Raw genomic sequence first — 23,615 nt, 5'->3', positions numbered from 1 at the left:
GCCATGGTATAGCAAAAAAATTCAAATTTCCACCCGTAGTCCCTAGAATGATGTTACATTTAAAAAAGTTCATAAGATATATACAGTATTATACATGGAAGCATTACTTCACTCACATCATAAGAACACTCTCCATTTCATGATATACAGAATTATACAAGGACAAAACACTCTCCACTTCATGAATCTAACACTCACTCACTCATTCACAGTCTACATCGTTCATATCACAATCATTCAGTGCTTACAGGTTTGCTTTGTTAATAGCCACTTTTTGGTCAGGCTTGTAATTGTACTATAGTTTATAAAGGAAATAACTTTGTTTGGAAGAGTGTTCCAAAGGCTCGCTGCTTTATAAGAGAATGAATGTTGACCATAAGTGGTTCTACTTCTTGGAACGCTGCTTTTGCATCACTTTTGATAATTTGTCAGCAACCTCCTGCTCGCTTTCCCCAAAAGTGAAGATCACTGTATCATCAGCTTACATGAAGACGTCAACGTCCAAACACACTCCAGGGAGGTCATTTATATAGATGCTAAAAAGCAAGGGTCCCAAAATAGACTCTGGCGGCAACCCCATCGAGGTGGCTCTAAACGCAGATTGGATGATATTTACTTGTACACACTGATGCCGGTCGCTCAATAAGATCTTATCCAGTTTTGGGTTCACTCAGAGAGACTATATTAGAGATTGGATGTGCTTGTTAATGTGCTTGTAATAATTGTTAAAACCTGCAAAGATAGCGCTCTGCTCTGCAGGCGACATGGAGGAGGGTTCTTGCTACGAGTTACCTGTTTGTTTCTGTCGAGTGTGTTTCTGTCGGGTTTGTTTACTCTTAGTTTTCTGATCGTACAATGGCCATTTCAATTATTATGTGTGAGCGCTGGCCGGAACAGGGGACCACGAAGACTGATAAATATGAAACTGTTCACTGTAATGTGGCTAATTTTGACTAGCTGCGTGGTGCAAGGAATTGCAAACAGGATTGTGGATACCGGATAGCTGATATACAGCAGATCTGAGCTTTTGGATTTGCGGAGTCGTGGCGGACTATTATTGAGTAATACAATAACACCCTTGACAAGTGTTATGGCAGTATTAAGGATGCTTATGTAGCTAAAGCCAGACCCCCCCCCCTCGGTAATTCTGACCACAATGTTATTAATTTGCTTCCCACCTATCGGTCAGTTTTTAAGACAAGTAAACCAGTTACAAAGGTGGTTAAGGTGTGGTCAAGTGATTGTATAGAGGAGCTGAAGGGATGTTTCCTCTGTACGGATTGGGACATTTTTTATCAAGATGCAAATATAGATATGGTCACTGAAACAATTACGGCATATATTTCCTTTTGTGTGGATCTAGTTATCCCTCAAAGAGCTATTAAGAGGTATTCGAATAACAAACCATATGTTACAGGGGGAATTAAATATTGCATTAAAAAGAAAAAAATGGCCTATAGGTATGGGGATACAATGGGACTTAAAGCAGCACAAAAGGAACTTAACCAGCATCTAAGGGTAGCACAAATACAATATAAGGAACAGGCTGAACAACAGTTGGCAAAATGCAATACTAATGAACTATGGAATTCAATTCGAGGAATGACCACCATGACCCCGAAAAAGAAGCCATTGTTCGCCATCAATGAAACTGATAAAGCAAATGAATTGAATAATTTTTATATGAGATTTGAGACAGACATTTTTAAGGAATGTCATGATATTTTAAGTAATGTAAACTGTAACATCAGTGATGATAGAATATTAATATATTCAGGGGATATATTACAAGGGTTTTTAAAAATGTATGCTCTAGTAAAGCAATGGGACCAGATGGGATGTCATGCTTTCTTTTAAAGACATTTGCTGAGGAGCTCACATCAGCTTGGCATCGCCTTTTAAGTGCTCCTCGAGCACTTAATTGATACGCATACAGTACCAGAGCTTTGGAGAAAATCTGTTGTAATTCCAATTCCAAAAAAATCATGCCCTTAGGACAATAATGACTATAGGCCAGTGGCCTTAATGTCGAATGTCATGAAATCATTTGAGAAGATTATAATAGGAGAGTTGCGTAAGGAAGTGGAGCCATCCTTAGATCAGTATCAATTTGCATATAAAAGCAATCGTGGTACTAATGATGCGGTTTCCACATTAACGCACCTTGTTTTAAAGCATCTGGAGAGTCCAGCTGCTTATGCTAGCCTGCTTTTTATTGATTTTAGTTCTGCGTTCAACTCCATCCAACCGCATAAACTGTTAGAGAAATTAATTAACCTACAAGTTAATCCTTTTATAATTAATTGGTATTATTCCTTTTTAACAAATAGGACACAACAGGTGAAATTTAACTCTGTGTTGTAGTAAATAGTACAGGGGCCCCTCAAGGGTGTGTAAGTTCGCCACTTCTGTTTACTTTGTACGCAAACGACTGCATTAGTCAGCAATCAAATCAATTTATTATAAAATGTTCGGTTGACACAGTAATATTGCAATTGTTGACAAGAGACTGCAGTACTGATGACTACAAAGCTGCTATAGAAGCGTTTGTGGGCTGGTGTGACGACCATTATCTACAGATCAATGTTAAAAAAACTGAAGAGGTCGTCATAGACCCCAGATCAGTGGGGGATAGGAGCTATGTTGTGGTCCATGGTGAAGCTATTAAACAGGTTTCTTCTTATAAATACTTGGGGGTTTACATCGATAGTGAGTTTAAATGGCACACACATGTATCATGGGTGTGCACAAGGATCCACCAGCGTTTACAGTTTTTACGGAGATTGCGATTGTTTGGAGTGAGCAGTAATATCATGTTAATTTTTTATAAAGCAACGATTGAGTCTGTTTTAAGATATGGAATTATTGTTTGGTTCAGAAGTTTAACAGTAAAATTGAGAGCCCAAATAAATAAAGTGTTGAGAGTGGCAGGAAAAATCATGGGGACACAGACAATTAGCTCTTTACAGGATATTTTTGAGCTTTGTATCACCCAGCAGGCCAACAAGATTTTATTAGACTCTTCGCATGTGTTGTATCCTGAGTATACACTGATGAATTCTGGATTTTTTACTGTTGTCTATTAAATTAATTAATGAGCAAATGCAGGAAGATAAATAATGGTAATAGAGGGTACAAGAGGCAGGAACTGAGGACTGTGTTGTGTATTGATATATGATATATGTACTGTTTTTATGATGTAGGTTTTTGGAATTGAAATGTGTTTTACTCTTATTTCATTTTATATGTTGTATGTTATATGTGTTATGTCTTGATGTGGCAGCAGTTTCCCTAATCTAAAACAAATTTTCTACTAAGGGAGACAATAAACGCTACCTTGACCTTGACCTTGATATTGATTTAATTTACTGTATCTGGCGATTAACAGTATCAAAAGCTTTACGGATGTTCAGACAACTTAGTTTGACTAGTTGGGACAATATTTGGGGTAATTCTGTTGGTCTGACAAGATTTTTATGTAGTTTTAAAAAAAGTGTATTTCTTAGTATTTGAGAATCAAAAGGATTCGTAAACTGGAAAGTATGCATTTAAATTTTTTATATAGTGTATAGAGGCAGCTACATGTCTGTATCTTCTCTCTTTCTTTATTAAAATTAGCACCAGAGGGGTCCTATCTCACTCCTGGAGGGCCAGTGTCCTGCAACAGTTACAACACACTTACCTGGAAGTTTCTAGTGAGTCTGAGGCCTTGTCCATAGGAGCGCGGGTATTTTCAAAACTGCAGCTGTTTCTATACAGTTTGGTCGTTCTTCCACACGTAAATGCAGCAACAGGTCACCGAAACGGAAAAGTTTTTTAAACTCCTGCCAGGGTGAGGATTTTCTAAGCTTTGGATTCAGTGTTATCATGTAGACTGCAAAAACGGAGATTTTGGCTTGTTTACGCCTACTGGAAACTTTTCAGGCTTCTGATTGGCCAACATGGGTTTACGGTTGAGATTAGGGTTAGAATTTTTTTTTTAGAAAAGGAAGAAGGAAAAACTTCTTCACAGGTAAAATACCTGTGGACATGGCCGTAGCCAGCTATATGGTCACCGAGGTCCGGACTTCGGTAAATTTTTCATGTTCGAAAATACTATTTGTTCTCTGATTAACTAATTTGCAGCTAAACTCCTCATATGAATGTCTGCATGTATAATTCAGAATGTTTCGCATCTGTGGTATGAAAATGATCACTGCGAGACACTTCCAAAGCGCACAAGTCTTCAGAGAGCTGTGAGAGAGAGCGCGAGAAGCAGCCTCCGTGTTGCCAGATCAAGCTATTATAAGCATTTTTTGACTTATTTTTCCACTAAATTTAACACTTTAGAAAGTTAATAAAGTCGGAAGTTGTGGTTTAGGGTCAGCGATAACTTTATCTTATCTAATTTCCAAAATATTTGAAGTAATTTTGGTTTATTTTATTTATTTATAGGTTTTTGTTTTTTTAATAGCAATATCTGCAAACATTGCAGCGGCAGCGGCTATTTACACTAAGTGCAAATATCTATAGATTCTATTTATACTATGTTAAAATAGCAGGATTTCCTGCTATTTATACTACTTAAAGGGGACATATCATGCTAAATCCACTTTTTTAGCGCTTAAATGCTTTTTGTTGTATATTTGGAGTGTTTAGAAGTACAGAAAAGTTTAAATTAGTCTCTTCAGTTGTTTCGTTGATATCTTCATATACTGTTTTGGTCATATTTTGCAACCTGTTCAAATTTTTCTATTCTCTATTATGTTTTTTGAACAATTACTTTTTTTTTAACCTTCATTCCCTGATCTGTATACAGCCTTAATCTTTTTTCATTTTCTTTTTTTTTTTTTACGTATCCTTACCGTGAATGCAGGTTTTTCCCTTCAAACCTTGGCCGATATTGGCGAGCGTATCGTAAAGGACTCCTTTTTCTCTGGATGTGTCTCTTCTTGTTCTGAAAAATAATTTCAATATAATCATATGTTTGTAACAGTTGTTTTATAAATAAGTTAGCACAATTAAACCATATTAGAGTACATGGACAAATTAAGACATTAAGATTAACCCAAACTTTTTTAACCTTTCACTTACAGTATTCAGTGAATTATCATGTATTTTAAAGTGGACCTATTATGCAAAAAATACTTATACTTATAATGTGTTTGAAAACAGTTGTGTGGCTGCAGTGTGTGAAAACAACCAGCCTATAATGATAAAAATCCACCCACTCATTTTTTCACAATCTCAATAAATCATAAACAGTCTTTTAGAACAAGAGATTCCAGATTCTTCCTATGTACACGTCATAGTAGGAAGAAATCCCCGCCCATTTGTGATGATCTCTGCCCTATTTGCATAGACACAGTCCTGAGTGAGTTTTCCTGCTGTAGATGCTGGAGATACAACATCAGCTCCAAAGACCTATTACAAGTGTCAAGTGTTGGGATGCACCAATGAACATGGGAGTCTCCTTCTTAGCCGCTGCAGACATTGTGGTAAGCTTATTTTTTAGGGAAATGTCCTGGGGGGAAAATCTGTTAAGTCCCCTACATGTTTAGGTATCAAAACAGTGTAAAAGTGCAGAAACAGACACCAAAAACAAACAAACAGAAGCTAAAACTTCACATATACACAATTTTATATTTTACATCTTGTAAAAGAGGGCATAATAGCTCACCTTCAATGATTAATTTCACACAACATTGGCATTAAATTGCACTTATAATTCACACATATTCTTTCTATCCTTCCTCAGAGACAGTAATTCTTTAGACTGTAGATTCCTTAGACTCAGTGGCGCCTTTTCCAAATCAATCTTACTTGATTAATTTGAATTTTTAGACTTTCTTTGTACTGTTTTAAACATTTCACAACCCCCACACAAACAACTACCAATTAATAAGCCCTAGTGCAATTCATTAATGTGAGCACATCTACCCATCAATTATAAAAATTCACAAATATATCTTACTAAACACAAACGAACACCTTTCAACTCGTGTCTGTGAAATTCAGAGTTGCATGAACATGCTGCATTTTGCTCAAAAAGAGAATTTTTTTTGTATAATTTTAAAAAAATTAATAAAAATTTTGCTTTAAAGAACCATCATTTGTGCATGTAGCGATTAAGATGTGCATTTGTGAATGAGGTGATGTGCATTCAGTCATATCTCTTCAGAGTCGATTCTATTTGATCCATTTAAATTTTGAGACTTTCGTTCCGCCATTTCAGCCTTGTACATTCTACACACACACACACACACACACACACATCTTATGATCCACATCCAGCTGAGCCTAAGAAAATAGGAATAATGTGCTATTGAATTACAGAAAAACCCAAGGTAACATCAATAAAATGCTTGTTTGGCAAACTTAATAGGCTATTCCGTGTCTTTACTAAAGACAAGTTAAGTTAAATTAAGTTCAGTGAGAGTTCAAAACAAAGCAGTTTGTGATATCCGGTTCATGAACGAATCACTCGATGTAACCGGATCTTTTTGAACCAGTTCACCAAATCGAACTGAATCGTTTTAAATGGTTCGCGTCTCCAATACGCATTAATCCACAAATGACTTAAGCTGTTAACTTGTTTAATGTGGCTGACACTCCCTCTGAGTTCAAACAAACCAATATCCCGGAGTAATGCATGCACTCAAACAGTACACTGACTGAACTGCTGTGAAGAGAGAACTGAAGATGAACACCGAGCCGAGCCAGATAATGAACAATAGACTGACTCGTTCACGAGTCAAGAACCGGTTGCATCGGTTTTCGAATCACCAGTAGTTCTTTCGGACAGTTCGTTTCTAAAAACCGGTTGAAGAAAACGGTTCACCGGTTCTTTTACGCTCGACGTAATGGCGTCATTGGCGATGATTGCCCTTGATTCAGGCCTTCGGTTTACCCGCGCTCATAACACTATCAGCTCAGGATCAATCACCAAAAGAATCAGTTCGGTTCAGACGCTCTGTGTGTTGGTCTGCTTCACGCTGAATCACACATGCGCAGTATCATCAGCTCCTCGGTCCTTGAATCGGGCGACGGAGTAATTTGCTCCTCTTTTGTAAGTCGTTTTGGATTAAAGTTTCTTATGCATAAATTGTATAATAATATATAATAATGATAATAATAGTTATTTTTATTATTATTATTTTAATTTATAGGCTTAATCAATGAGGGCACTTGAGACAGTAAAAATGTTTGTCATAAAATAATTCATGAATGCCTTATTTTTAAAAAACCTTTAACAGTTTTGGAAATGTTTGTGTACTATTCTTTCTTAACATTAATAATTATTTTGTTGATTTTATTATACTAAGCTCCAAACAGAGTTAGATGCATGCTTCCCTGTTAATGTTATTATTAAATAATTAGGCCTATTATTACATTACATTCAGTTAGAAAAGAAATGACAACATAACCGGCACATTATTTGTTTTGTATTACTTTTTACCTATTTTTCTTCTTCTTTTTAGCTTTTATTTTAGGCTATAAAACACAGGCGGTGTCTTATCCTATTGGTGATTAATGTAAAATAAACGCTAAAAAGCTGATCAAGGTCTCATATGATACTATGAAAAAATAATGTTTAATAAACAGAAATTAATCTGCCGGTGGGGGCGGAGCCACAAAACCGTGAGTTTACAAATCCGAGGGATGGGATTGCGAAAGCTGCGCACGGATAATGAATTCATTGGTACGGATTCAATTCTTTGAGCGCACGGATTGAAAATTAGCTTAACCGATGGAACGGTTTAAGAATTCGTGAGCACAGTTTATAAACTGAGGGGACGGATTGGAATACCGTTGCCACGGATTGTATGTTTTTCTCCTACAGGTGAAACATTGTTAAAAACATGCAGTCTTTCTTTACTGTGGAGTCGCCGGCTTTTCAGGCAGCTCAGTAGCATGATAACATAGATTTCATTTTTAAACAACATTTATATTTTTTATGTTTTCTTTTTATTGCATATTGCAATTTATGGTTGTGAATAATATAATTTTTTTGGTGCTGAGTTTCTCGAAATTGATTCTGAATAATTCAGATTGCTTTCATTTATGTATTTCAAAATGTTTTGTGTTATGTTGTCCATTGTTGATAGTTTTCCTACTTAAGCTGTGAAAGGAACATTTTTAAGGGCTCAACACAACAGTTTTTATGATGCAGAAGCCACTTTAGTTTTTGATTCTGAATATATTATCCAGGTGTTTTGTTATTTATTTCAGAAATCCTTGTGATATAAGATATTCAGTTTGTGCTGGCCTGACTATATCAAAAGTGTTTAAAAATTACTTTCTGTTTAAGTCAGTTTTGTGTTTGTATTGACCAAAACGCATAAAATGGCATTAATGGGAACATTAAAGAACGTTCTTTTAAAAAAGTAACTAAAAAGTTACTTTTAACAGTAATGCATTACTTTTTGGTGTAAGTAATCAACAAAGTAATTGAATTACTTTTTGAATCAGAATCAGAGAATCAGAATCAGAAAGAGCTTTATTGCCAAGTATGCTTGCGCATACAAGGAATTTGTTTTAGTGACATAAGCTTCCAGTAAACAGAGACAACAACACACAGACAAAAAAAAAATTTACAGGAGAATTACAAATTGGCAAATAAATAAGTGTATAAACAATTGTGCTATAGATGATAATGGAATAGGATTGAGTGAGATGCAGGAATGTTCTAGGATGGAGGGGTAACAAATAAATATAAGGATATTGCACATTTTTGCATAAGCATAAGTTTAAGTGGGAAACATTTAACTGTTCATGAGGTAGATTGCCTGGGGGAAGAAACTATTCTTGTGCCTTGCTGTTCTTGTATTTGCGGCTCTGAGGCGCCGGCCAGATGGCAAAAGTTCAAAGATGGGGTGACTTGGATGTGAGGGATCCAGAGTGATTTTCTGAGTCCTTTTCCTCACTCTGGATGTGTACAGTTCTTGGAGGGTGGGCAGGGGAGCACCAATAATCCTTTCAGCAGTCCGAACAGTTCTCTGTAGTCTTCTAAAATCTGATTTTGTAGCTGAACCAAACCAGACAGTAATTGAAGTACACAGGACTGACTCAATGACGGCTGAGTAGAACTGTTTCAGCAGCTCCTGTGGCAGGTTAAACTTCCTCAGCTGGTGAAGGAAGTACAACCTTTGTTGGGCTTTTTTCACAATGGAGCCAATGTGATTGTCCCACTTCAGGTCCTGAGAGATGGTGGTTCCCAGGAATCTGAATGACTCCATTGCAGTCACAGTGCTGTTCATGATGGTGAGTGGGGAAAGTGCAGGGGGGTTTCTCCTAAAGTCCACAGTCATCTCCACTGTTTTGAGCGTGTTCAGCTCCAGGTTGTTAAGACTGCACCAGACAGCCAGCTGCTCAACCTCCTGTCTGTAAGCAGACTCGTCACCGTCCTGGATGAGGCCGATGACTGTAGTGTCGTCTGCAAACTTCAGGAGCTTGACAGAGGGGTCTTTAGAGGTGCAGTCGTTGGTGTACAGGGAGAAGAGCAGAGGGGAGAGAACACATCCCTGAGGGGCACCAGTGTTGGTGGAGCAGCTGTTTGACATGAATTTCCCCAGTCTCACTAACTGTTGCCTATCTGTCAGAAAGCTGGTGATCCACTGACAGATAGAGCTAGGAACAGAGAGCTGGGTCAGTTTGGTCTGGAGGGTTGTTGGGATGATGGTGTTGAAAGCCGAACTAAAGTCCACAAACAGGATCCTCACATAAGTCCCTGTTTTGTCCAGATGTTGCAGGATGAAGTGCAATCCCATGTTGATTGCATCATCCACGGACCTGTTTGCTCGGTAAGCAAACTGCAGGGGGTCTAGTAAGGGTCCAGTGATGTCCTTCAGATAAGCCAGAACCAGTTTTTCAAACGACTTCATGACGACAGACGTTAGAGCCACAGGTCTGTAGTCGTTAAGTCCTGTTATCTTGGGTTTCTTTGGAATGGGGATTATGGTGGAGCGTTTGAAGCAGGAAGGCACTTCACACAACTCCAGAGATCTGTTGAAGATCTGTGAAAAGATGGGGGCCAGCTGGTCAGCACAGATTTTCAGACAGGCTGGTGTAACGCCATCTGGGCCTGGTGCTTTTCTTCTTTTGTTTTTCTTGAAGACCTGGCGCACATCATCTTCACAGATTTGAAGAGCAGGAGGTATGGAGAGGGGGATTGCAGGAGGTGTTAATGGTTGTGTAGGGAGATGGTCAGAGTGGGTGTTGGGGGTTTCAAATCTACAATAAAACTCATTCAGGTCGTTAGCAAGTCGTTGATTAGCCTCAGTGCAAGGGGATGGTGTCTTGTAGTTTGTGATGGCTCTCAGTCCTCTCCAAACTGAAGTAGAGTCGTTGGAAGTAAACTGGTCTTCCAACTTTTTAGCGTAGGTCTTTTTAGCCGCTCTAATCTCTTTGTTCAGTGTGTTCCTGGCCTGATTGTACAAGACCCTGTCCCCATTTCTGTAGGCATCCTCTTTGGCCTGACGAAGGTGTCTGAGTTTTACTGTAAACCATGGCTTATCATTGTTGAATGTTAAATAAGTCCTGGTAGGAATGCATCTATCCTCACAGAAACTAATATAGGATGTTACAGTCTCTGTGAGTTCGTCCAGATCGGTGGTAGCAGCTTCGCTCCAGTCTGTGATGTCAAAACAAGATTGTAAATCCTGCTCTGTTTCGCTGGTCCATCTCTTCACAGTCTTTACTACAGGTTTAGCAGATTTAGGTTTCTGCTTGTAGGTCGGTATAAGATGAACCAGACAGTGATCAGAACGTCCCAAAGCTGCTCGTGGAACAGAGTGATATGCATCCTTTATTGTGGTGTAACAGTGATCCAATATATTACTGTCTCTGGTGGGACAGGTAACATGCTGTCTGTATTTTGGCAGTTCACGGGAGAGATTGGCTTTATTAAAGTCCCCAAGAATGATTAAAACAGAGTCCGGGTGTTGTTGTTCTGTGTCTGTGATCTGCTCAGCGAGTTTCTGTAAAGCTGAGCTCACATGCGCTTGAGGTGGAATGTAAACACTAACCAGAATGAACGAGTGAAACTCCCGCGGCGAATAGAACGGCTTGCAGTTGATAAACTGCGTTTCTAGATCAGGACAGCACATCTTCTTTAACACAGTTACATCTGTACACCACCGTTCATTGATGTAAAAGCATGTCCCGCCGCCGCGCGATTTCCCCGTTGATTCTGCTTCGCGGTCCGCTCTGAACAGCTGAAAGCCCGGCAGATGGAGTGCGCTGTCCGGTATGGAGTCATTCAGCCAGGTTTCCGTGAAACACAGAGCAGCAGAGTGAGAGAAATCCTTATTTGTCCGAGAGAGCAGAAGGAGTTTTGTTGGGTAGAGAGCGGAGATTTGCGAGATGGATGCTAGGCAACGGCGTTCGAAATCCGCGCTTCCTGAGTCTGACGAGCGCTCCCGCTCGCTTTCCCCGTCTGCGCGTCCTGAAGCGCTTGATCAGCGCCGCTGCTCCTCCGATAACAATGTTCAGTAAAACGTCTGTATAATAGAAATCCGGAAAAAATATCATGTGGTGTGTTCTGCCGAATGTTCAGCAGTTCATCCCTGGTGAAACTGATCGTGTTTGTTAAACAAAAAACAGGAAAAACGAACAAAAACAGTACAAACACTGGAGAGCCAAGCACTGAAGCAGCCATGTGCGGCGCCATCTTGGTAAAATTTCAGGGGAGAGCCCTGATTTTTGGACCAAAATGTATTTTCGATGCTTCAAAATATTCTAACTGACCCTCTGATGTCACATGGACTACTTTGATGATGTTTTTCTTACCTTTCTGGACATGGACAGTAGACCGTACACACAGCTTCAGTGGAGGGACTGAGAGCTCTTGGACTAAATCTAAAATATCTTAAACTGTGTTCCAAAGATAAACGGAGGTCTTACGGGTTTGGAACAACATGAGGGTAAGTTATTAACGACATAATTTTGCTATTTGGGTGAACTATCCCTTTAATATATATACATATATATATATATACTGGACCCTTGCTGGAACCCCTGCAGTTTGCTTACCGAGCAAACATGTCTGTGGATGATACAGTCAATATGGGATTGCACTATATCCTCCAACATCTGGACAAACCAGGGACTTATGCAAGGATCATCTTTGTGGACGTCAGCTCCTCTTTCAACACCATCATCCCAGACATCCCTCATTTATTCAATATAAGCTTCTTCAGCCTGCTACCATCAGGAAGAAGACTGCGGAGTCTCCAGGCCAGGACCAGCAGACTGAAGGACAGCTTCATCCACCAGCCTGTCAGGAAGCTGAACTCCCTCCCGAACTTGCCCCCCCCCCTCCCCTCCCCTCTTCTCCCCCAAGGCACCACTGAACCATGAACCCCCCCCAGATCCCACGTCGCCAGCCCCCCCCCCCAGTCACTTTGTGCAGCATTGGTCTGCTCACTACCTCATTCAGCATGGAACTGACGTCATTCCACTACCTCATCAGTCAGTTAAATAAAATAACTGCTCTTGAGCCCTTTGTCACTTTAATCAGACTTAATAAGCTTTTGTTTTTGCACTAAAAATCTTTTATCTGCACTGTTGTTCACTTCATTGATTTGCACTCTATCTCCCATTTGCCTTGCACTGCTTTATTTAACTTTATTTTTAATTTTATTATATGTCTTTTTTTACATTCCCTTATTGTATAGTTGTATCTAAATTTTATATTTGATCTAGATTTTTAGGCTTTAATGTTAATGATATCTGTATGCACTGGGGTCTGAGAGTAACGCAATTTCGATTCTCTGTATGTATGTACTGTACATGTGGAAATTGACAATAAAGCAGACTTGACTTGACTTGACTAGTGGCTAAATTAACGAAAAATAAAACCTCAACAAGTGTTGACATTTCTCAACATCACAGCAGTAATGACTTTATGAACTACTTTACTTCTAAAATCTATACTATTAGAGATAAAATTGTAACCATTCAGCCGTCAGCTACAGTATCGCATCAGACAGTGGACTATAGATCCCCTGAGGAACAGTTCTTCTCATTTTCTACTATAAGAGAGGAAAATTTTTATAAACGTGTTAAATCATCTAAACCAACAACATGTATGTTATACCCTATACCATCTAAGCTCCTAAAAGAGGTGGTTCCTGAAGTCATAGATCCTCTTCTGACTATTATTAATTCCTCATTGTCATTAGGATATGTCTTTTTTATTGGATCTTAGTGCTGCGTTTGACACAATTGACCACAACATTCTTTTGCATAGACTTGAACACTTTGTTGGCATGAATGGAAGTGCATTAGCATGGTTTAAATCGTACTTATGTGACCGCCATCAATTCGTAGCAGTGAATGAAGAGGTATCATATCGATCACAAGTGCAGTATGGAGTACCTCAAGGCTCAGTACTAGGGCCGCTACTCTTCATGCTCTATATGTTACCCTTGGGAGATATCATCAGGAAACATGGTGTTAGCTTTCACTGTTATGCTGATGATACTCAGCTCTATATTTCTTCGTGCCCCGGTGAAACACACCAATTTGAAAAACTAATGGAATGCATAGTCGATAAGAAAAACTGGATGACGAGTAATTTCTTACTGCTAAATTCTGAAAAAACAGAGGTGTTAATTATATGACCTAAAAACTCTGCATGTAATAACCTAGAACACTGTCTAAGACTTGATGGCTGCTCTGTCAATTCTTCGTCATCAGTTAGGAACCTAGGTGTGCTGTTTGATCGCAATCTTTTCTTAGATAGCCACATTTCTAGTATTTGTAAAACTGCATTTTTCCATCTCAAAAATATATATAAATTACGGCCTATGCTCTCAATGTCAATTGCAGAAATGTTAATCCATGCATTTATGACCTCAAGGTTAGATTATTATAATGCTTTATTGGGTGGTTGTTCTGCACGCTTAGTAAACAAACTACAGCTAGTCCAAAATGCAGCAGCAAAAGTTCTTACCAGGAAGTATGACCATATTAACGCGGTCCTGTCAACACTGCACTGGCTCCCTGTCAAACATCGTATAGATTTTAAAATATTAAAGAATATCAAAATCAACTGCGGGCGGCAGATCCTTTTCCTATTTGGCGCCTAAACTCTGGAATAACCTACCTAACATTGTTCGGGAGGCAGACACACTCTTGCAGTTTAAATCTAGATTAAAGACCCATCTCTTTAACCTGGCTTACACATAACATACTAATATGCTTTTAATATCTAAATCCGTTAAAGGATTTTTAGGCTGCATTAATTAGGTAAACCGGAACAGGGAACACTTCCCATAACACCCGATGTACTTGCTACATCATTAGAAGAATGGCATCTACGCTAATATTTGTCTGTTTCTCTCTTATTCTGAGGTCACCGTAGCCACCAGATCCAGTCTGTGTCCAGATCAGAGGGTCACTGCAGTCACCTGGATCCAGTACGTATCCAGACCAGATGGTGGATCAGCACCTAGAAAGGTCCTCTACATCCCTGAAAGACAGCGGAGACCAGGACAACTAGAGCCCCAGATACAGATCCCCTGTAAAGACCTTGTCTCAGAGGAGCACCAGGACAAGACCACAGGAAACAGATGATTCTTCTGCACAATCTGACTTTGCTGCAGCCTGGAATTGAACTACTGGTTTCGTCTGGTCAGAGGAGAACTGGCCCCCCAACTGAGCCTGGTTTCTCCCAAGGTTTTTTTCTCCATTCTGTCACCGATGGAGTTTCGGTTCCTTGCCGCTGTCGCCTCTGGCTTGCTTAGTTGGGGACACTTCATCTACAGCGATATCGTTGACTTGATTGCAAATAAATGCACAGACACTATTTAACTGAACAGAGATGACATAACTGAATCCAATGATGAACTGCCTTTAACTATCATTTTTGCATTATTGACACTGTTTTCCTAATGAATGTTGTTCAGTTGCTTTGACGCAATGTATTTTGTTTAAAGCGCTATATAAATAAAGGTGACATTGACATTGACATTGTAAAGTATTTTTACAGTATAAACAACAATATTGTAAAGGTAAATGCAACTCTATTTGTTTATTCTATAGAACTGCACGACAACCTCGCGCTGGTGGCAGAGCAGCAGTATTTAACCAACTGCAAGAACAAGAAATTTGCAACATGGTCATATCCAACAATTCCATCAGGCTAAGAGAGATCCAAAGTGCAATCATAAATGACAAAAATGTCTTTGCAAATATAAATTCTGTCAGCATTTCCACCATAGACAGAGTTTTAAAAAGGCATCAGATGACTATGAAACAGCTCTATAAGGTGCCATTTGAGAGGAACAGTGACAGAGTCAAGGCGTTGCAGTACCAGTATGTCCAGGTAAACCATTGGTGTGCACTTAGTGAGTTTTCCTGTTTTTATAAGATGCCTGTATTACTTTACTGTAAGTTTCAGAAACCCATAAGAAAATACTTTTACTGTTACATTTTTTTCTGTGTTTCTTTATAGAGAATCATGGAGTTAGAAGTACATGAAACGACCCACATTCTTGTTTTTGTGGACGAGGCTGGGTTTAATCTGTCCAAAGGCCGGAGACATGGTCGCAATCCCATTGGACACCGAGCCACAATTGACACACCAGGCCAACGTGGGGCCAATATTACAATGTGTGCTGCCATTTCAGAGAACGGTGTGAGCACACATATTCCACACATTGGGCCCTATAATACCCAACTTCTCCTGGCCTTCCTAAATGCACTTTACAGAGACCTGATTCCAAAACAAGAAAGAGGTTTAGTTAGACCACATTTGCCTAATTATGTTGTTGTCTGGGATAATGTCAGCTTCCACCGAACCAACAGTGTTAGGGACTGGTTTGCTGCACATGAAAGGATAACAGTGGAATTCCTTCCACCATACTCTCCATTCCTAAATCCAATAGAAGAGTTTTTTTCAGCATGGAGGTGGAAAGTGTATGATCATAGACCACAAAATCAATCAGATGTCTTTGTTGGATGCCATGAATGCTGCATGTGAGGACATCACAGCTGACCATTGCAGGGGATGGGTGCTGCATTCAAGGAGATTTTTTCCACGGTGTGTGGCAATGGAAAACATCAGATGTGATGTTGATGAAAATCTTTGGCCTGACCAACGTGAGTGACAAGATGTCCACCAAGAATAATTTGTTTGTTTTTTTCCATGAATGTTATTTGTTGTTTGTGTATTTGTGGTAATACACAAATATGAAATGTAAAGTGAAATCTTGTTACTCTTGTCAGTTACTTTACATGTACAGTAAATACACTTGTATTGTGTATATACACATGAAGTACAAAAATAAACACTGTAAAAATACAAATGTTCATAGACTTTTTTTTCTTCTACATACTATTGACTTTTCTCAACAAATATGAAATTTTGTTTAAACCCTTAATTTTCATGGTTGACTGTTGTGGTGAAAAAACAAATAAACATTTTTTTACCAGTGTGGGTCACACAATGACAAAAATACTTTAGATTTTGGTGGCCTTGGCCAAATTATTGACACAATAACTAGGTTTTGAAGCATGAATTAAATGTTTTGGGTGAGACACTACATTTTGCAGACATGCTATAAAGTTTTGAAGTTCCTGCAAACAGTTGTGACATTTGCACTCACAGTTTAGAGAATGTTAAGACTGTTTCGAAAAATGTGCCAAAGCAATTGAGAAAAACTGTAATGGGTAATCCAAAATCAGAATCCAACAGGCAGGGGTCAAAACCAAAAATCAATCCAAACAAACAAACAGGAACAGGAACTAGAAACTAGGAACGCGAGGAAACAGGGTGATGGAAAGTAAGGACTCCATGAAAACAAACGGAAACAGACCGGTTAATATAGGCAGGGTAATGACTATCAAGTGAAGACACCTGAGTGCAATTAACAGGAGTGCAATTACTGTGATGAAGGGACAAGGCTTAGTGGGAATTGTAGTGCCTGCGGTGAGGTGCCTATGGGGAAGTGAGACCACTAGTAGACACCCAGGGAAACAGAGACCAGACACCATGACATTACCCCCTCCTCCACGAAGCAGCTACCAGATGCTCCATCCGAACACAAGAACAGACCAAGGGACACAGAGACCAGGAGGGAGGTGGACCGGCGGAGGACCAGGCGGAGGGACGGAGGGCCAGTTCCATAGAGGGAAACAGAGAGAAAACAAAAAACTAAAACAAAACAACAACAAAACACAAGTCCAGGAGAGAACAGAAAGTTCAGTGGCCCAGGGCCGAACCGACATGGCAGGAATCCAGGGTGGAGCAAGGTGGAATTGGAGCCATGCGGTCGAGACAGAAACCCACCAGGGCGGCGCAGAAGACCACCACATCCGTGCGGTCGAGACAGAAGCCCACCAGGGCGGCGCAGAAGACCACCACATCCGTGCGGTCGAGACAGAAGCCCACCAGGGCGGCGCAGAAGACCTCCACGACCGTGCGGTCTAGACAGAAACCCACCAGGGTGGCGTAGAAGACCTCCACAACCGTGCGGTCTAGACAGAAACCCACCAGGGCGGCGCAGAAGACCACCACAGTGGGATCAATGACACAGGAGAGCAAGTCTGGTTAGGCAAGTCTGAAACAGAGAACATGAACAAGTTAAGGGTGGCCTCCGTGGCCAGGACAGGATCAGTCGAGCGCTCAGAGAGTTTGGCGTGATGAGGCTCTGGAAGTTCCGCAGAGACAAGGAGAGGCTCTGGTAGTTCAGCAGAGACGTGGAGAGACTCTGGTAGTTCAGCAGAGACGTGGAGAGGCTCTGGTAGTTCAGCAGAGATGTGGAGAGGCTCTGGTAGTTCAGCCAAGACGTGGAGAGACTCTGGTAGTTCAGCAGAGACGTGGAGAGGCTCTGGTAGTTCAGCAGAGACGTGGAGAGGCTCTGGTAGTTCAGCAGAGGCGTGGAGAGGCTCTGGTAGTTCAGCAGAGACGTGGAGAGGCTCTGGTAGTTCAGCAGAGATGTGGAGAGACTCTGGTAGTTCAGCAGAGGCGTGGAGAGGCTCTGGTAGTTCAGCAGAGACGTGGAGAGGCTCTGGTAGTTCAGCAGAGGCGTGGAGAGGCTCTGGTAGTTCAGCAGAGACGTGGAGAGGCTCTGGTAGTTCAGCAGAGACGTGGAGAGACTCTGGTAGTTCCGTGGTGTTTAGACTGGATTCAGCAAGATCAATGGTGACTTGACTCTGCTCATGAAGATCATTGGTGACCTGACTCTGCTCATGAAGATCATTGGTGACCTGACTCTGCTCATGAAGATCAATGTTGACTTGCATTTGCTCATGAAGATCAATGGTGACTTCCCTTTGCCCATGAAGATGGTCGGTGACTTGACTTTGCCCATGAAGAACACTGATGACTTGACTTTGCCCATGAAGATCATTGATGACTTGCCATTGCCCATGAAGATCAATGGTGACTTGCCTTTGTCCATGAAGATAGTCGGTGACTTGACTTTGCCCATGAAGAACACTGGTGACTTGACTTTGCCCATGAAGATCATTGGTGACTTGCCTTTGCACATGAAGATCAATGGTGACTTGACTTTGCCCATGAAGAACACCGGTGACTTGACTTTGCCCATGAAGAACTGGTGACTTGACTTGACTCCTGAGGTCTAACTGTGGTAGTGCTTAACTCATGAGTGTCAACGGTGACTTGACCTGACTCTGGAGTGTCAACGGTGACTTGACCTGACTCTGGAGTGTCAACGGTGACTTGACCTGACTCTGGAGTGTCAACGGTGACCTGACCTGACTCTGGAGTGTCAACGGTGACCTGACCCGACTCTGGAGTGTCAACGGTGACCTGACCCGACTCTGGAGTGTCAACGGTGACCTGACCCGACTCTGGAGTGTCAACGGTGACCTGACCCGACTCTGGAGTGACAACGGTGACCTGACCCGACTCTGGAGTGTCAACGGTGACCTGACCCGACTCTGGAGTGTCATCGGTGACCTGACCTGACTCTGGAGGGTCAACGGGAACCTGACTCGACTCTGGAGGGTCAACGGGACCCTGACTCGACTCTGGAGGGTCAACTGTGGCTGTCATCTTGTGCAGAGGCGCTGGACAGGCGGCCATCTTGTGCCATTATTCTGGACCGGTGGCAATCTTGTGCAGTGGCGCTGGGCCGGTAGCCAACTTGTGCTGTGGCGCTGGGCTGGCGGCCACCTTGTGCTGTGGCGCTGGGCTGGCGGCCATCTTGCGCCGTGACGCTGGGCTGGCGACCACCTTGTGCTGTGGCGCTGGGCTGGCGGCCATCTTGCACCGTGGCGCTGGGCTGGCGGCCACATTGTGCTGTGGCGCTTGGCTAGTGGCCATCTTCTGCAGTGGCGCTGGGCCGGCGGCCAACTTGTGCTATGGTGCTGGGCTTGCGGCCATACTGTGCAGTGGTGCTGGGCTGGCGGTCCTCCTGTCTGTAGACCCGGTCTAGAGTTGGCCATCCCACCGGGAGAGACAGGTGTGGCTGGGGTATCCCACGGAGGCCAATGTTGTATGTAGAAAATGAATTCCCAGAAATCAAAAGCGCCATTTCCTTTCTTGGCACCGGGTCATCCAGACCGGTGTTGAAAATGTCTTTCAGGGCCGCATCATTATATCCCATTCCACCCGCCAGGGTCCAGAACATTTGTGCCATACCACCCACCTCAATCCCCTCTTGTTTTCCCCTCTAATTTGATGAATCTCGCCCTCCGCTCCACCATACTGGCTGGGGAACTGGTATGAAGTCCCACACCACTGGATCTCAACATTGATGGAGTCCTTCTGTAACGTTCGGGAACACAGGAGATGAGAGATCCAAATGCAGTGTAGTTTTAATGGGTAATCCAAAATCAGAATCCAACAAGCAGGGGTGAAAACCAAAAATCAATCCAAAACAAACAAACAAACAGGAACAGGAGCAGGAACTAGAAACTAGGAAGGCGAGGAAACAGGGTGATCGAAAGTAAGGACTCCATGAAAACAAACGGAAACAGACCGGTTAATATAGGCAGGGTAATGACTATCAAGTGAAGACACCTGAGTGCAATTAACAGGAGTGCAATTACTGTGATGAAGGGACAAGGCTTAGTGGGAATTGTAGTGCCTGCGGTGAGGTGCCTATGGGGAAGTGAGACCACTAGTGGACACCCAGGAAAACAGAGACCAGACACCGTGACAAAGGTGGAGTCGATCTGCAATGTCATTCTGACGGAAGTGGCACATGGAAAGGTCAGTCAGCTCAAGTTTGTTATATTTTTTAATTGCTCAATTATTATAAATAAATCGATCATATAAAAATTTGATTAAATATGGAAGTGATGCACAGGATGTTATGTTATTTTAATCCAGTTGTATGATTGTCTTGGATTGTGCTAATCGAAATAAACAGTCTGGCATCACTGATCTTTGATGGCAAGTTTTTAATCAATTAACATTTTTTATGTTTTATTTATTTTTATTGGGACTCATTCATGAAATATGGGCAAAACTTTTTTTGTTTAAATCGTTTGTAAAGCTGTTCTGGCCTATATTTTCAGAATCATTGAAGTGTTCGTATTTTCAGAATACTTGCTTTAGCTCCCTACCCCTTATATTCATGAATGAGGGAGAATTCACAGATATATTTGAAATGTTATTTTGAATGTGTTTTACAGGCACTGTTATAAAATATATATTTTATTTTAAAATCCTTCGTGAAACTACCACCAGGTGGCGCAAAGGGACGGATTGCGAACTGAAAGTAATTGTAAAATTAGTTAAAAGAAGGAAGTAAAACAACAAAATTATGATATAACATTGTTACATCTTTAAAAAACTATTTTTTTTTAGTGTGAGTTAATTTCAAAACGTAGGATAGTCTTAGGCTACAATCTACTCATCAAAAATTACTACTCTCTCTCTCTCTCTATATATATATATATATACACGGAAAATGTGTTTTCATTTCGGTTCATTCTTGGTTTAAAAAAAACTTCAGGTTCCATATGCAGAGCAAAAAGAGAACGGTCCAGCATTTAGCAATAATTATTATTAACTCAGTTATTATTCTTGATTTTTGAAAACTGCTAACAATTTGCATTTTTGAATCATGCCTTTACTATGTGACCAAAAATGGAGCATTATCTGTTTCAGCTGTTTGATAGTGCTGGTGCCTTGTGCACATTTTCATTGGAAACAGCAGCCATTCACTTTGGCATATTGCTCATTATGATTTTTTTTCCATCGATACTGAAACACGAGTGAAGTACAAAGCCTATTTTACCTCAAGAATAATAGTTAAGCTTTAAATGGACAACATCACGAATATAGAAACGGATTTCTCCCTGAGTGAGAGAACCCAATCTTACCTTATGCTTAGCTTTAAATTATTATTATTATTTTTGTTTGTTTATAGCTAAGCCTATATTATTATATACTGCCATTATATTTATCCATTAGAATTATATATTTTTTTAATTATTAGCTCTGATAAATTTAAAGGATTTGTTGTAAAGTGAAGGGAACTAAAAATATCCTGTTCACTCTAAAAAAACGCTGGGTTGTTTCTTCAACCCAAATGCTGGGTTGAGACCGCTGCGTAGGACTTTGGGATGTAAATTGGTCTCGATTTAAACCCAGCGGTGCTAGTTTGGGAACGCGGATGTAAAGGAGAGCACGCACGTCACGTTAAAATTGTACGTCTCCAATGCGAGCAGCCGCCATGTTCTCAGCGTGAAAGAAGCGAGAACCGAGTGAAAGACATTATGGTAAGTAAAGATTCAAAATGTAAAGTTATCGTTTACTGTTTACCCGGTTGTATGAAAGGCGGAGCTTAACAAACGAGCTTAACGTTATATTTTTAAAAAACGCGGACACGGTTTTCGCCTCAGACACAGAGTTCTTAACGGCCTCATTTAACGTTACTGAACGGAAGAGGTACTTTTAATATAACGTCCGTGAATGTCTTATGTCATATTTACATAAGATTTTACATTATCTGCACTTTTTGAGGTGTTAATAGACGGTTATGGTTATGGTTACACTCATGTTAATTGTTGTCTTATTTGTCGTGGTTAAACTGAATGTATGTTAGTCTCCTAAAGGAAACGCCATTGTGTAGTAAAGGCTAGCATAATTATTTTGAGGCTGTTGAAGTCGTAATTTTAAAAAAATATGTTTTGCATGTAATATTTCAGACTTTTCGAGCTTGTGTCTTCATTGTCCTCATGCCGAGAGTTAAAGACACAGAAGCTGTTTGTGTGAGGAGCATAGACTGTATCAAAACATGGACGTAGTGTCCGTGACGTCACCCGTAGTCTCCTGAAGTGTGTTTTTGAAGCCTAAAGTGTGTAGAGCGGGCCGTCGCCATCTTGGCAGCGCGTCACCGCGCGACTCTCCCGGACGATCAAAAATGGGCAAAAAGGCGGGAGCTAGTTGCTGAAGCCACAACCACCTAGCACGACGGCAGTGTCAGCAGCGGCAATCCACCTGTCACTCAAGTGGCTACGCCCTTAATTATGCAGAACTTTAAGTCTTAATATAATTTAAATGGATGAGTTATAAAAAAAATTCACCCCCCTCACAGTTGTCATGAAGGGCAAAATTAGCTATTTAGACCAAAATAATTTTTTGAACCAGGCTGTAAACATGTTTTTTCCTGCTGTAAAGTTGGGCATTTTAACATGGGGAGTCTATGGAACTGACTCCCTTTTGCAGCCAGCCTCAAGCGGCCAGTCGATGAATTGCAGTTTTAGTCACTTCCTTATTGGCCTCACGAGAGAGAGCGGGAGGTTGCCGCTCGGTGAGGAGTCATAGACTGTGTGAGGAGGAGGAGGTGGAGGAGGAGGAGGAGGTGTTCTACTGAAGAGAGGGAAAGACGGTTTTAAGGCGAATACACTTCAGAATTCCATCAAGTTATCTTTATTTTTACTATGACTAAAATAATGTTTGTTTTTGTAGATGTTGAAATGCAGAGACAAGATAACTTCATTCTTTTGAGACTGATGTGAGTTATATTTTTTGAAAATTAATGTTTCTGTTGTGTCCTGCCTGTTTACTTCACATTTTGATGCAAAAACAGTGTGATCATATGTTCATATTTTATTGAAACCAGTGATGTCCCTCTTCGCCTACTCATTCTTGGTCTTCCCTCTTAAAGGTAAAGTTCACAGAAAAAATCATTTACTTGCCCTCATGTCATTCCAACCTGTAAGAATTTTCTCATAATTTTGTTAATCCATTTATACTCTAGATAATCAGTATTTTCAAGCTTCATAAATACAGAGTTATTGTAGAAATAATTAATTCCGTAGTAAAATATTCCATATTTATATATGAATAAATCTTAAATTATATAATAGCAAACATGTATGTTCAAAATAACATACTGGTGTCCAAGACTAGCAATGGAGGACACAAATTAAGAGAATATTAAATATATATTTTTTTTTCTAAAAATTAGCAGAGTTTGTATGGGTCATGGTACAACATGTGGGGAGTAAATTATGACTACTTTATATTATTTGGTGAACTAACCCTTTGAAGAGCAGCCCTCTACGTACATGAACATTTGTGAGGTATGTGAATGTCATGTCTGTTTTAATGTTTCAGTAAAGTAGCTTTCTGAAAGCAATATTTATTCAAACAATATAACATGCCCTCACACTAGTGCTCTCCTTATAGCCTTCTGGAGCGC

The 23,615-nt window shown here is 40.6% G+C and overlaps 1 protein-coding gene across 1 annotated transcript in view; it reads right to left on the bottom strand.

Moving 5' to 3' along the window:
• Positions 1-23,615, bottom strand: part of LOC132097324 (uncharacterized) — a 115,568-nt gene that overhangs the window by 77,399 nt on the left and 14,554 nt on the right. The window contains exon 2 of the mRNA XM_059502950.1: positions 4,845-4,936. Coding sequence (XP_059358933.1) covers positions 4,845-4,936 — 92 coding nt within the window. The remainder of the gene's footprint in view (positions 1-4,844; positions 4,937-23,615) is intronic.

The sequence above is a fragment of the Carassius carassius genome, chromosome 21 (assembly GCF_963082965.1).
Source record: "Carassius carassius chromosome 21, fCarCar2.1, whole genome shotgun sequence".
Taxonomy (NCBI): domain Eukaryota; kingdom Metazoa; phylum Chordata; class Actinopteri; order Cypriniformes; family Cyprinidae; genus Carassius; species Carassius carassius.
This window is presented reverse-complemented; position numbering and strand designations above follow the sequence as displayed.